This window comes from Triturus cristatus, chromosome 1_1 (genome assembly GCF_964204655.1).
Source record: "Triturus cristatus chromosome 1_1, aTriCri1.1, whole genome shotgun sequence".
Classification (NCBI taxonomy): domain Eukaryota; kingdom Metazoa; phylum Chordata; class Amphibia; order Caudata; family Salamandridae; genus Triturus; species Triturus cristatus.
In genome coordinates this window covers 52,479,549-52,495,137 of record NC_140579.1, presented here as the reverse complement: position 1 = coordinate 52,495,137, position 15,589 = coordinate 52,479,549, and the positions used below count along the sequence as shown (strand labels likewise).

The following is a 15,589-nucleotide window of genomic DNA, read 5'->3' as shown; positions in this document are numbered from 1 at the left end:
AATGTATATTTGATGCTGTCTTATTTTGTATATTCAGAATGAATCAATATCGTTTGATTTCTATTCATATAGTCATATTGTTTTGGTGTGATTCAAATTTGATGTATTGGATGCAGTTGTTCTTTTAGGTAATCCCTATGGGACATTGTCAATTGTTATCAAGTATACTCTGGTCCCACATTGTTATATGTGTTACTCTTGCAGTTCTTACTATACTAAAGTTTATATAACATCACTTCCTATGATGTTACAGGATCGAATGGTGGTTATATGATGTCACATCTGCTACTCCTACCATTTTGGTGATTCAACGCCCATGGTCAAAGTTGCATTTAATGTTTGAATTCTATGTTTGTGAGAAGTCTTTCTGCTATGTCTTTGGCGTGTACATATATTTAGTTATCAAAATCTGGTCACCCTGACGTGCCTGGATGTGTGGAAGGTTGGGTGTCTGCAGAAAGGAGCACGGGGTGCCCAACAGCTCGAGAGCCAGAACATCAATCAACACTTCTGCAGCTCTTTTATCAAAACCTGAAAAGTACATTTCTCTGAAAAGGATTCCGTGCTCCGCCCTTCTCCCATCCTGACAGGACAAACAGCCCTAGGGCAGCGGTGTACATGGAAAAGGAACAAGGATGATTAATAATGAGTGTAATTGATCTTTTAAAGAGTGAGAGAGAATAAGATGTTAAACACTGCACATTGACATGGGAAATAGTACTAGTGAGTGGGCACACCCTCTCCTATTTGTATATAAGGAGTAACCATTTTCCCAGCAGCCAGTCACCAGCTCCGCTGCCTTTCTTGAGTTGGTGCACCTACAATAGTACAGCATGGCAAGCTTACGCAGTAGTATTGGGAGCATATCCTCTCGTAGTGTTACTTATCAGAATACTGGTGGTAGACAGGGTGCTAGTCAGGGTATTGGGGGCATATCTTCTCGTAGTGTTACTTCTCAGAATACTGGTGGTATACAGGGTGCTAGTCAGGGTATTGGGAGCATATCCTCTCGTAGTGTCACTTCTCAGAATACTAGCGGTAGACAGGGTGCTAGTCAGGGTATTGTGGGTATATCCTCTCATAGTGTTTCTTCTCAGAATACTGGTGGTAGACTGGGTGCTAGTCAGGGTAGCCATGCTGGGAGTTCTTTCGGAGGCTATGCTGGTGGCAGCTTTGCTGGTGGTGCTGGAAGGGGCTTGGCTGGTGGTGTCGGAGGTAACTTTGGTGGTGGGTTTGTTGGCAGTGACCAGGAGGGCCAATGGGGCCAGGCTGGCCATGGGGACCAATGGAGCCATGCTAGTCAAGGACATAGTGAGGGCCTGCTCTCTGCCGGGGAGAAGGAGACCATGCAGAACCTCAACGATCGCTTGGGTACCTACTTGGACAAGGTCAGGCAACTAGAGGCTGCCAACGCCGAATTTGAGCGTAAAATCAAAGAGTGGTACGCAATGCAAAGACCAGCTGTGGGAGGAAAGGACTACAGTAAATATTTCACACAAATCGCAGATCTGCAAACTAAGGTAAAGTATCATACCACGTTCAATTAATTCCTTGTTTTAGACCATGATCTCGCCAATTAACAATAACTTCTTGCTTTCCTTCTCCATCCTTCGGAGTGTGCCTTATCCAAGTTCTTCGATCAGTTGCTCTATTTACTTCTTTTTCTCACAGACGTTTTTTCTATTTATAACCTAACCACTTTATAAAAATTGAAAATAATGTATCATCATCATTCTTGACAGACACACCAACGTGTATAAAGAGGTTTAAGCATAAACAATTGTCGATATCGCAAGTAATTAGGCCAATGCTCGCTACCATGTGTGTACCTTATCTTAGAGGCAATAACCCAAACTATACCCGGAAGCAAATGTTTAGAGATAAAGCGATGGTCGTGCTATTTTTATGTTATTCATTACTTAAGCAAAGGTCCATAAATTGTTGCAAGTTGCTCTAAACATTTGGTCATACACTACAATCAATTAACAGATATACTTTGTGCAAAATAGAGCATAAAAACAGTATAGAAGCTGTAGAACATGTCATGCAGTTAAATATATAGACATTCATATTATGATAGAAAAGTATGATACTAGAGATAAGTTAAGGCACAAAACATCAATTTATTTCCTGGCATGGAAATACAAAAAGGCAGCTTTGAAGCACATGAGTCATTTTATGAGAATGACTAGATGTGAATCATATTCTGTACAGTATGTTTTCTCCTCTGATCTTGAAGCCCCAGGTTTACCCAGAGGCCAAATCATACTGGAATGCAACTTCTTACAACAGCCTCACTCACTGACGCACACAGCCTCAAATAACACGTTTTCCTCGTGGAAATTTCCCATGTGCATTATGAAGTTAGAGATATAAAGAGTAACACAAAACCTAATAACATCTCCCCATGACTCCAAACATGACTAATTAGTGAGCCCAAGAAGAACCCATTAAGACAGAAAGCTGTTTCTCGAGGTCCTTGCAGTTTCTATGGAATTGTAATCCCAGGATTCGCAACATCCTTTGTTTCCAACCCTCCTACGTCATAGTCTTTGGGAGGACTGCTCTTGCGGCAGCTTCGCACACTCGAACGTTCATTGTGGCACCGGAAACTGAAGGTGGCCCAGAAAAGAGAGAGAGAGTCTGGTCAGCAGACCTCGAGAAGCAATTCGTAACCTGTCACTTGCCTTCTGCAATCAGACTGCTCTAGCTTGTTGAAGCACTTAGAAGCAAATTAAACTTGTTTACATGTATGAAATTGCAATCTAAATATATTATGTGATTACTTTGCGATACAAAATGAATGTCAATTAATCTCAGCAGCTTTCATTCAAAATCAGTTTAAATAATTGTCAGGGCTAGATGTACGTACAACTGGTTGCAATTTCCTACCAGTTTGTTTGCGACCATGTGTGGTAATTTGTTGAGCCTACATACTAATGGGTCCTTTTGCAAATTACCGATTTGTAGTGGATCGCAATTCGACATACCTCATGAATATAAATGAGGAAGGTCACAATCTGAGACCCACTAGAATGTGCTGCCATCACAGGGGGGGTGGCCTGCTGGGGTCAGCAAACCACCAAATCTGTGATTGGTTTTAAATAAAATAATATTGTTTTTCAAATGTAGCCCATTGTTCTTAAAGGAAAATAAAATGCATTTAAAAAATTTTAAAAAAATGTTTCATTTTTATTTTTTAAGAGTAGGCAGTGGTCTGTGGGACCACTGCCTGCTCTTAAAAAATATTGTTTTAAACATTCTGAAAGGGGTCACCAGGGGACCCCTTCCCATTTGCAAATGAGTTACCACCAATTTTGAGATGGTGGTACAGTATGAATGTTTTGCGACCACATTTCAGTCCCAAAACATTGGTATATTCCAGTACGATTTGGTATTTGGAAGGGAAACCTGCCCCTTCAAAATACCGAATTGTTATTACGTTGCAAACCCAGATTGTGATTCGGAAATGTGCTACAGGATCGCAAGGTGCATTTGATACATTAGAAAAAGCCTTTTTGTGTTCACAAATGGCTCGGTTTGACAGCAAAAAGGCTTTAAACTTCTAACCCAAAATTCCTTATGAGGCAGCTATTTTTCTTTTCCAATAGACCAAGGAAGTCGCTCTGTGTACCGAACTTTGCAGCTGATTTTACTGTACAAAATGTAATACAGAGATCTAAGTACCCACTGGAGAAATATGAAATATGATTTTTCTAAAAGAGAACCAGAATGGGGGTTTCATGTGGACTTGACTTGAGAAAACTGAAGTGATGTTTTGTTTTCTGGCAATTTTCACTATATTAATAGGTTATATTGATAGTGTATTCAGATGCTGTTGTTCTCGTGTTTCTAGTTCAGTGTGACTTTCAGCACTTTAAGCAGTAGGCTTTCTCAGTAGCTCAGGGCTTACAGATTTGGAGGACACCACATAGTCTACAGGAAAATGTAATATTGTAATTCCCATTGTGAATAACATGGCCCAGTCTGCAGTCCACGTTAAACGCAATATTCTATAAACACGTAGGCCTCAACTCTTTCTCCTGACATCTTGTGCTTGCAGATCTTAACTGCCCAAGTGGCCAATGCCACCATCGTCCTGCAAGTCGATAATGCAAGGCTGGCTGCTGATGACTTCAAACTCAAGTGAGTAAAACATATGGTTCACCTCAGCACACTTCCAACTCAGGCAACGTGGACAGTAAAGAAACATTGATGCCTCCTAGCACACTCAAGGCCGTGGTCCCCTATAGCTGATAACACACTGTTACTAGGGACCTATACAGGCAGCTTCTCCCGCTGCATGGAAGGCGCAGGTGAACGGCTATCTTCACTCTACTGACACCGTTCTTAAGAAAGTGAGCATTGGCAGTTTTAGCTTCTCGCTAAAGGCCTTACATTTAGAAAGATAACTTTAATGTAGAGAAATTGCCCCCACAATGTGCCTGTTACTTTAACACAGTATAAGCTGCTGAGGACATCAGCAGAGCATGGATCCATGGAAACGCCCTTCCAACATGTCCACTGCTTACACAAAACCTTTAATGGCCTATGAGAGGAACATGCTTCCTTAAAGTGAAGCATGTTTAGGAGGTTTTTCAAGGAGTTTAATCACTGCAATGTGGGAAAGGAAGTGGGACCGATGTATATGCCCTACATTCAGGGAAAAAAGAGGTAACTCTAGTAGCGGAGTGAGGTGTTTGCACTGGTCCCACTGCAGCTATATTTCCAGACTGAATAGTTTGCAATTGTGCCGGTGCAATTTGGCGCCAATGTTTGCAGTACATATTAAGTGCAAAAACAACATTTTAAATGACTGACCAGTGGCAAAACAGACATTCGTCAGTCCAAATATTGGTGCAGATGTCATGGCAAATTTTCACCAGTACCAGTAAAATCAATTTAATAAAAAAATCTTTTTTTCTTACTCTGTGTAACAAATTATGGTATATGTCATAATTCACTAATAGGTGGGTAACTCCTGCCTGTGGCCAATTAGAGATTTAGGGGCCACTCAGAATGAAGGTTTACAAAGTGTTCCTTGAGAAAGTCTTGGGATTTTCTGCCCCAAGAGACACTCAATAGATGTTCAGCTCACTTCCACTAAGGCTCGTTCTATCTGTATTCTATCGTAGCTGACACCATGTTTGGCTGAGAGGGGTAAGACTTGTTGCACCACATGTATCTTCACCCCTAGCGTGAATATGATCAGGCAATAGCTAAGAGAATAGATAGAACATGTTTGAACAAAAGACCTGAAGCTTAATATGTTCCCAGGTATGAGACTGAGCTGATGTTTCGCCAGAGTGTGGAGACTGACACCAATGGACTGCGTCGGGTTATGGACGAGCTGACCCTGTCCAAATCTGACCTTGAGTCGCAAGTGGAGAGCCTGACTGAGGAGCTGGCAGCACTCAAGAAGAACCACGAGGAAGTAAGAGATAGCAGTGTGTTTCAGATGGTCCTGGAAGTGATGAATATGGAATAAACCCATAACATCAATATGTTCAGTACCAATCTTTTAGAGGCCAGTGAAAGGCACCAAATGTTTACATATACTATAGGCCAACATTATCTAAATTGTGGTGCACGACGGCTGAGTCCATGCCAGGTTTACAGGCTATCCAATGACTATTTAGATTCATTGTACTGTAATTTGCGTTATGAGGATATCATAGATCAATGTTGGATACTCCAGTTGTAAACAGTCTGGTTTAAGCTAAAATGTTGAACATTACTTAGTTGTTGAGTGACTTACACTACTTTTGTTGACAATCAGTAACACATTTTAAAATTGCAGTAATCAAAAAAAAATTCAACATAACTAAATTTGTAATGTTGATCTTCCATTGGTTTAAATCTCTTGCATGAAAATTGAGGGGGTGTCTTATTTACTCTTGCAGGAGTTGAAGGGTCACCAAAGTGATACTCAAGGAGATGTCAATGTTGAGATGAAAGCTGCTCCAGGCATAAACCTCCTTGACCTCCTGACCAAGACAAGGGAGCAATATGAAAAATTGGCAGAGGAGAACCGCAAGCGGGCAGAAGAAGGGTTCAACCAAAGGGTGAGGACTCATCTATCCACTATGATGATTGCAAAAATAAAAACCAAGAAGACCCCATCAACTCTCCCTCATTTGTCTTTCAGAGTTCTGAGTTGAAACAACAGATCTCAACTGGGGTCGAGCAAGTGCAATCAAGCAAAAGTGAGGTGTCAGAACTGCGACGGTCCTTGCAATCGCTAGAGATAGAGCTGCAGTCACAAATGACAATGGTAAGAAAAGATTCACCTCTCAAATGGCATCCCCACTCTTAAGAAACCTAATATTGTTGTGTGATAACTCAATAGAAATCTATTTCCAGTTATGCAATCAAAATTAATTGATGCACATTTTTCTCTCCATCAATTGTTCTTCACAACCCCTTTCCTACTCTGTAGAAGGATTAACTCCTGCCCTTGACAGAAGTAAATCTACAATCATTTTCAGGGTGGGAATGGGTTGTGGTAAAAGTGTGCAAATATCCATAAACTCGCAAGCTAGTCAGTGTTCTCAAATTTTCCATGGTATCCATGATCTGAATTCCCTCTTCCCCCAAAGAATATTGCATCATAATGGTGTAATCATATACCTGGGTAAATTGATTTTCGAGTGCCAGCTCACTTTTGTGAATTTCTTTAAATAATAAATGTTGCCATTTGTACACACACTTGGCTTTAATAATTGTGCCCAGTGTGTTTAGAAGAATAGAGAACGTAAGAACAACAGCCAATATTAATCCAAACTCCTGTCCTCCATTTTTAGGCACTTTTGTGTCATTGTGGTCTCCACCTTTCCCTCTGTTCCTCCTTCTTCTTGTTGGATCTCTCCCAGGCCTGGTTAATTTCCATTGACCTTATTCTATGGGTGGATGGCTGTTGGATCACTATCATTGGAAACTCTCCAAAATTGTTAATACGGAGCCAAGAAATGGATTAACCCAACTCAAATTCACTGAATTTCATCAGCTTCAGTGACGATTCACTATAAAAAGCTGGTGCAAAAGGCAGAGTCAGGGAGAGGATAACCAGCAATTATATGCATTAACATATAGAAACTATCTTTGTAGACTCAGTCAAGAGAGTTGCTTTCTACTTACTAACTGTGCCGTGTTTTGTTGATTTGACAGAAAAGTTCCCTGGAGATGGACTTGGCCGAGACAGAGGGACGCTATTGTTCTCAGCTAGGAGAGCTGCAAGCCAAGATCAGCATCATGGAGGAGCAGCTGGTCGAACTCAGGGCACAGACAGAGCACCAGAGTGATGAGTACAACCAACTCCTGGACATCAAGAGCCGGCTGGAGCAGGAGATTGCGACCTACCAGCGTCTGCTGGAAGGCTCAGGCGGGTAAGGAGGTGGCAGCAAGCTCCACCAAAGAATTTGTTTGCCCTTAGCCAAACACAAAAGTAACGGATAGTCCATGTGCATTATTACAAGTGCCATAAGATATAATGCACTTTTATTAAGGAGGCTGTTATATCTGTCACATTTGTGACGGAGTAACTCATCTGCCAAACTCTAAATAAGGCCCTAAGTATCTGAATAAAGGCTCCTAGGCGAATGAATGAATGAATGAATGACAATTTCTAGAGCGTGAACAACTCCCCAAAGTGTGTCCTGGCGCTGAAAAATGATTATAGCATAAGGGAGAGGTGGCTACTTGCCAAGAATAAAGGAAGATTAAAGAGCTCGGCTTTAAGTTGTTTCTTCAAAAGATTGCGATTGAGGTTTTCCCTAATCTGTAGAGGGAGGGAATTCCACATCTTAGCTGACGTGCATGAGAAAGTCCTTCCACCGTGCCTAGATCATTTGATTCTGGGTATTACAAGAAGATGAAGAGTGAGGAGCGTAGAGGGTCATTTTTTCCGTATATAGCTTGGCCCTACATTTGTCAGACATTTGTGTGTTAGACAGATTGCTTTAAACATGATGTACTTAGGCACTGGCAACAAATGTACATTTTTCAAGTGGTTGCTGATGGATATTGTTTTTAGGATTCAGAGCAGTAGCTTTGCTGCTATTTCATGCCTGAAGACGCTGTACAAGGTATTGGGGGCATGCCTAAAATATAAGGCGTTCGCATTGTCTAGGTGGGAGACAATTAGTGCATGAATCACTCTCTTAATTGAGGACAACACAGCATCTCAGGTACAATGATATTAGATGAAAAGAAGCACTTTTTAAGTGATATTTTTAATTATGCCTAATGCAGTGCCTGTTGTCCCATTAGTGAGTTTGTTAAGTGCGATATATGGCTAAGGAGTTAAATGTTCGCTAAGGACGTATTGCCTTTCATTATTTTCATACTAGTATACATGCACACATTATAGAAGATAAGTATCTTGTGGTTTTGTATACAGGGATTTTAAAGCCATGAAAGTGTTCAAGGGACTAATTACGACTTTGGTGGTGCTGCGCCGGCTCTGCGCCAGCTCAGCACCGCCAAAGCCGTGTAGGGACTGCCTGCCAGATTACGAGTAAAACTCGTGTCTGGAAGGCTTTCCCTGTCTTTTCATTTGCCATTCCCACGGCAGTGCCCTGAAAATGGGCGCCGCAAAGGGAACGCAAAAGAAGTTCTAGAACAGTATGGACTGTGAGGTCCATGCCGCCCTGGAACTTGGGGTGCATGCAAACGGGGAAGCACATGTAGTGCCCCCCTGAATGCATCCCCATGATGGAGGGTGCCTGGGGGCCCTGTAGGGCCTCCTTTATTTCCCCTCCGCCAGTCTTTTCATGGCGGTGAACCTGCCATGAACAGGGCAGCGGAGGGGAAACTCATAATATGATCGCCGGATCACGGCCGCCCAGCCTTGCATATTATATAGGCCCTCTGCGCTGCCCCACAGCCAGAGAACGGCGGTTCCCTGGGGCAGCAGTGATCAGTCCTTAAAGCCGCCTCGTAATGAGGTGGATCCAGGACCGCCACCGCTGCGCCACCGCGAGTACAGCGGTTAATGACCGCCGTACTTGTAATAGGTCGCTAAGTGTTTTGTGCTATGTCAGTTACATTGCAGGAGCAGTTTTATACCACGCAACCTACTTTTGAACCTTTTGCATTACTCACTGTGATGAAATGTGCCATTCCTTCTATCCTCAAGAAAGACATTGTTATAAGGCTCTTTACTCCTATACAGGTATTTATTAACTTCAGGAATGTGACAATGTTTTTGTGTACTGTCCGATTACTAGGATGTTTTGATTGCAAAGATTTTTGTTAATCAAGCAGTAAAAAACTCATTCATTCATTCATAAGGCACTTTACTCAGGATAATAGAATTAATTGTGTTTCTGGATTCAGGTCCTCACAGATCCCACAAAGTAAACCTCAGCAAGACTCTGGATCAGGAGGACGCAGCGGTTCCGGCGGCACCAGCGCGTCCACCGCGGCTACAGGCTACGGCTCTGGCACCGGGTCCTCTTCCAAAGGTAAATGCTCTCCTGCGATGCCCAGTGCCTATACATTTGAACCCCACAGTCACAATACACAGGCTCTGACACCATCCCTCGCATCCCACACCGGCTATGGCATACCAGTCACATGGCTGGGTTAGGTTCAGCAGTGCAGTTATTACCTTATAGTATCCGATGCTGAGATCTGCAAACAGCTCTGTCAGTGCACCTGCACTCTTAGCTACATCTCTTGTATTTCTAAAGCACTGAAGAGCTGTACAAGTGAAGCTCGGCTCTCGACGGCTGCACTCTCTGTAGTGTGACCCCCACTTGACTCCACCAATGGAGATCAATCCTGCCCTTCAGCAGCCCTGCTATTCCAATTCTGAACTCTGCAAAGGCACCCCAAGTACTGACCTGCAGCCAGGTGCGGCCCGTGCAGGTAAGAGCGGTGGGGCCGAGCGGGGGGCTATTCGACAGACGACCCGAGGGAAAATTCAAAACATAGTTTATTTTTCCCTGTCGTCGTCTGTAGAAATCCCCCCTCCTGCCCAAGCCCGGCCCCACCGCTCTTACCTGCACAGGCTGCTGCTACCTACAGCAGCCCTACTCTGTCACACATGCAACCTGTTACAGTTAGCGCTCTAGCGTTTCAGCTAGAGCGCTGGAGGACACGCGTAGGCTGCGCTCACGTCGGGGACGTGAGCGCGTAGATAAATAATAAACGGGCGGGCGAGCGAGGCAGTTCGCGCCCAACTGAGTACCGGGCTACAGTGTGGTTATTGCGCTGTGCGCGCTAGGCCCCTATCCATTCCCAGACAGCAAGGGTGTGTATCCAGGGCCCCCACCCCTCACAGGCAGAGGTCAGGGAATGAGACATCACACTGGCGACGAAGGGTAACTGCTGAACCCCAGGATCTCATCCACCGGCTGAACAGCCAAGGAAGCCTCGCCTAGCGGCGCAGCGCACCGCGCCTGCCCACGTGCAGCTACCAACTTGCCAAGTGAGTGCACGACGATCGCTGCTCACAAGTCGGGGGTTCCGATATCACCATGAGCGACACTGAGACGCCCGGCCCTGTGGGGGCACTGCCCCATCACCCCGCATCAGGAGTGCTGCCTCCTTTTAGCACAGCCGCAGACCCCACGACCGCCGCTCCGCGGTGGCAGACATGGCTGGGTAGGCTGGAAAACTATTTCGTTGGGTCCAGGGAGACAGACGGAGCAGTGAAACGCTCCCTACTCCTCCACTATGCGGGAGAAGAGATTTACCTCCTGTTTAAGCACCTGCCCGACACGGGACCCCCGACTGACTACGCAGCAGCGGTGGCAGCTCTGAATGCACATTTTGACCCCCAAGTCAACCCTAATTATGAACACTTCAAACTTCGCCAAGCGAAACAGCGCGAAGGGGAGTCGGTTGACGCGTTCCACGCGAGGCTGAGAGTCCTCGCTGACACGCACCTGGTCGGGGACCGGGCCAAGGAAGAAATCAGGGCGCAGCTGATATTGGGGATCAGGAGCAAAACGCTACGAGGCCTGATACTTCGCAAGCCCAACATAGCGATGAACGAAATCCTCGTCCTGGCCAGAACACACGATTTGTCAGCGGCGCGAGCAGAGGAGATGGATTTAGCCCTGGTGAAAGGAGCTGACAGTACCGTGGAGGTGAAGGTGGAGAAGACGGACGCAGTCCGGAGAAAGGAACGGCCACAGAGGCCCCGCGACCAGCGGGCCCCAGATCACGCTAAGCAATGCGGATACTGCGGATACGACGAACACCCCCTCAAGACATGCCCGGCTCGAGGGAAAACGTGCACCAACTGTGGCATCGACAACCACTTCGCGTCAGTCTGTCACAGGAAGACGCAAAGAAGCAGCCACAAGCGAGACAAACGAGTGAGGAAGCTGGTGCGACAACTGTCACACACGTCGCTGTCGTCGCAGCCGCGGCCCAGAAAAGAACAAACCAGAGAGTACCCAGACTCAAGCACTGAGTCCGACGATGGGGAAGAAACGTACCTTGTGTCGTTCCCCAGAGCCCTCAAAAGCACCCGGCGACCACAGCCACGTTGTGACATACTAGTAGCTGGATCGGAAGTGAACGCTGTGATAGACACCGGCACGTCGGTGACGGTGATGGGCGTGCAGCAGTACAACCGCCTCAGACCGAGGCCGGAGCTCCGACCGTCGAAGGCCAAGATATTCGCTTATGGAAGTGACACGCCGCTTCCGCTGAAGGGAAAGATGACGGTGGCAGTCCAGTCTGAAAAGGCGGAAATCATCATCGACGTTCATGGCATCAACCAGGAAGTAGACACACTACTCAGCGGCCACGCTGCAGAAGATCTAGGACTAATCACATTTCTCAGAGTGGACCAAGATAGGCAAGTTGAAGACCTGCTGGAAGCATTTCAAGGCCTATTTTCAGGACTAGGAAAGATCAAAAGGCCGCCGGTACGGCTCCACATAGACCCCGCTGTACAACCGACAGCCCTTAGACACAGGCGCATTCCGTTCCACTTACGCCCGTTAGTAGAGGAGGAGCTCCAAAGATTAGAAGAACAGGGTGTAATAGAGAAGGTCACAGGACCCACGCCATGGGTGTCACCGATGGTGATAGCCGAGAAGCCACGTCAACCGGGGAAGATACGGCTATGCATCGACGTGCGCCTCCCAAACAAAGCCATCAAAAGGGAAAGGCATATCACGCCGACCATGGATGACATTGTATCCGATCTAAATGGCGCCCGATGGTTCTCAAAACTGGACTTAAATGCAGGGTACCACCAACTCACCCTAGCAAAGGAGAGCCGTTACATTACCACCTTTAGCATGCACTTAGGGCTAAGGCGGTACAGACGCCTGAATTTTGGGATCTCATCGGCTGCCGAAATCTTCCAGAACACGATTAGAGACATCCTGGTCAGACTACCTGGCGTCCTGAACGTGAGTGATGATATCCTCATCTACTCCAAAACTGTGGAGGAGCACTACCGACATGTCCGGGCCACCCTCGCGCGTCTACAAGAGCACGGAGTCACCCTACACCGAAAGCAGTGCCAGCTGTTCCAACAAAAGATCGAATTCTTTGGCTACATCTTCACCAAGGAAGGCATCCAAGTAGACCCCCGAAAGTTGCACGCCATCAAAATGGCTGCGGCCCTCGCGTCAGTGGCAGAAATACGCAGCTTCCTGGGGATGGCCACGTACTGCGGAAGGTTCGTCCCGAACTTGGCCACCCTGGCCAAGCCCCTCAGGCGCCTCACCAAAACCGACGTGGTGTGGCAGGGGACTGACACCGAAGAAAAGGCATTTGAGGCGATCAAAGAGGCGCTACTAGACCAGACGACATTAGTCTATTTTGATCCGACCAAGAAGACCGAAATTCTGGTGGATGCCAACCCCAAAGAGCTGCGGAGTGACAACGGACCCCCGTTTCAAGGACACGAGTTCGAAGAACTCCTAAAGTCACACGGCATCAGACACAGGCGCATCACCCCGCAATGGCCCCAAGCCAACGGGGAGGTGGAGCGGTTCATGCGCACCATCAACAAAATACTACGCATCGCCGTGTCCGAACAGCTAGACCCGGAACACGAGCTACAGCGATTCCTGGGGGAGTACCGCAGCACTCCCCATTGTTCCACCCGTCAAGCGCCCTGGGCGCTAATGTTCCACGGAGCTCGCAGGGATGGGCTGCCAGTAGCCCCAGGCTGGGTAGCGCCGCCATTCAGCGAGGAAGAAGCGTTCCTGAGGCGCCAAAGGCGAAATAACAGAGTCAGTGAGGCATGGAGGGCTGTGACCCGAGAGGTTCGGGCGGGGGACACGGTGGTCCTAAAAGAGCGCCGGCCAGGAGGAAAGTTTAAGACACGATATGAAAGAGGGTACTGGAGAGTGGTCGACCGTCGAGGGACCATGGTGACAGCGCGCCGAGGGAGAGACCTGGTCACCCGGAACATATCATGGTTCAAGGTGGTGAGGAGACCCGCAGACGACCAAAGGGCGGCAGACCTCGACGAAGACCACGACTCCGGGGATGCCCCGGAGAACACACCCGGCTCCGACCCACGGAACAACACAGAGTCTGAGCCAGGTGGCGCCGACTGCACAGGTGGTGGACCAAGGCAAGAGGTGGCACCCGAGGCCCCGGCCCCGGGCGCACGAAGGGCCGCCAGGTATGAGCTGAGGGAGAATCCCAGGCCCAGCAGTCGGCTGAGAGACTTTGCGTGCCAAGTAAGTGGTGCGGCGAACTAAGAATTGAACTGTCGTCAAGGACTGAGTTGAGAAGGGATGTTACAGTTAGCGCTCTAGCGTTTTAGCTAGAGCGCTGGAGGACACGCGTAGGCTGCGCTCACGTCGGGGACGTGAGCGCGTAGATAAATAATAAACGGGCGGGCGAGCGAGGCAGTTCGCGCCCAACTGAGTACCGGGCTACAGTGTGGTTATTGCGCTGTGCGCGCTAGGCCCCTATCCATTCCCAGACAGCAAGGGTGTGTAGCCAGGGCCCCCACCCCTCACAGGCAGAGGTCAGGGAATGAGACATCACAGAACCGACACATGGTCCGCACGCGACACCTTAGTCATGATCTGTTCTTACATGGAAACGTCAAGGTGATTAGTTGGTAACACACTTTCACTGCAGGCCTTGCTGTGGTTTATTTGAGCCATTCTCCTCATGCTCCGGTACTGATCGCCAGGAGGGCGTGTAGGGCCACTGCCCCATGTGACGCTTCAGTTGGCATCCCCCAAAGAGACCGCTCTGTACAGAGTGAACTGGATAGGGATAGACAATGCCGTTGAAATTGTCAAAGTAAGACTTGCTAGCTTTAACTCTTTGTTTTGAAGACCGGGGGAGGGGAAGATTCTCTGACAGGCGGGAGGGCAGATCGCCTCTCATGGAGGTACCAGAGTCAATTCACTTTTCAAGGAGCGCCACAAAGTTGTGACATGGGGACATTCATTCTAGGAGAGTGAGAATTTGCATAACTTTGTCACAACATTCCGGTTCATGTAAATTAAATATATATATATATATCTATGCTATTAGTGCGAGACGTGTTGCTGGACTATTTTCACATAAATAAAAGCAAGTCGAGGCGCTGACACCTGACATTTTCTACAGGAATCGGTTTTCTGCAATAAAAACACTAAACAAAATGTCATAATGCAAATTTCATAACGTAAAATTGGGACATTTCACTGGCATCATTTACCGTTACCCTAGTCCATGTTAATACAATAGGCAAAGCCAGCTCACTGGCAGCAGGGCTGGGCCCTTTAACTTACAGGGAGCAAACCGAAATAGACGTCAGATTTGAACCCGCTGTGACGCATACACTTTGGTCGCTGCATCTCAGATTGAACAGCTCTTACGTGTTCCATATTTTGTTTTTCAGACCCTACCAAGAAAACATAACGATTACAGAGGACTTAGTTGATGGCAAATCGGTCAGTTCGAAACGGCAGGTACATGAAAAGTGATGCATTGGAGGAGGAGCTGGAGGTGCGAGCCCAGCCAATGGAACACGCGAGGAAAGGATTCCACCCAATAGAGCGCGTCAGAATCACTACACTTTCCGGGACTCCTTGGCCCTTCATCCGCACACGCCACTGGGAGATATTGTGAAAGAGGGTTCAAGGGCCTTCAATCTTGACATATTTGCTGTGTGGCTGCTTTTCTGTCCACTACTGAACACTTCTTTTCCAAGGTGCGGGGACAGTTTTCCTTTTTAAACCTGCTTCCTCGTTTGTTCGTTTCAATAAACTTTCTCTCTGATGCCACATGCAAAATGTCTTTTCATGTATTTGTGTTGCTCCCACCAGCTTCTTTTCAGGTTTCGGAGAATTCTTGCTTTAAAGGTCTTTACCAATGAACAAAGTCGGACATTGAGACCACATCTCGCTTCAGAGGCAGAAGGGGTTATAAGGAGATAATGTTGAGGGATGAATACATGGATGGGTGATTGGGATACATTTATACAGCACACAATTAATATTGTGTCTCTCTGTGCTGATGTGCATTAGTGTATACCAGTCAGAAAGCAGAAAGTGTAATTGTTCATTCTGCTAAGGAGGGATTTGATGATAGAGTGGGGTGTGAGATAGTTGGTCTCCTGCCTAATATCCCCTAGCAAGATATTCAAGTATCCTGGGCTTAT

At 46.8% G+C, this 15,589-nt stretch overlaps 1 protein-coding gene across 2 annotated transcripts; it reads left to right on the top strand.

Annotated features, from left to right (window-relative positions):
• Window positions 1–785: 785 nt before the first annotated feature.
• Window positions 786–15,212, top strand: LOC146869356 (keratin, type I cytoskeletal 17-like). 2 transcript variants are annotated; one of them, XM_085651494.1, is made up of 8 exons: window positions 786–1,520; window positions 4,064–4,146; window positions 5,278–5,434; window positions 5,904–6,065; window positions 6,149–6,274; window positions 7,168–7,385; window positions 9,337–9,464; window positions 14,828–15,212. In XM_085651494.1, exons 1-8 carry the CDS (start codon window positions 834–836, stop codon window positions 14,845–14,847), a joined length of 1,581 nt encoding a protein of 526 aa, XP_085507620.1. In that variant the 5' UTR covers window positions 786–833; the 3' UTR covers window positions 14,848–15,212. The 2 variants fall into 2 exon arrangements, with proteins under 2 accessions (XP_085507620.1, XP_085507690.1); XM_085651564.1 differs by having other exon boundaries at window positions 14,839–15,046.
• Window positions 15,213–15,589: the final 377 nt, after the last annotated feature.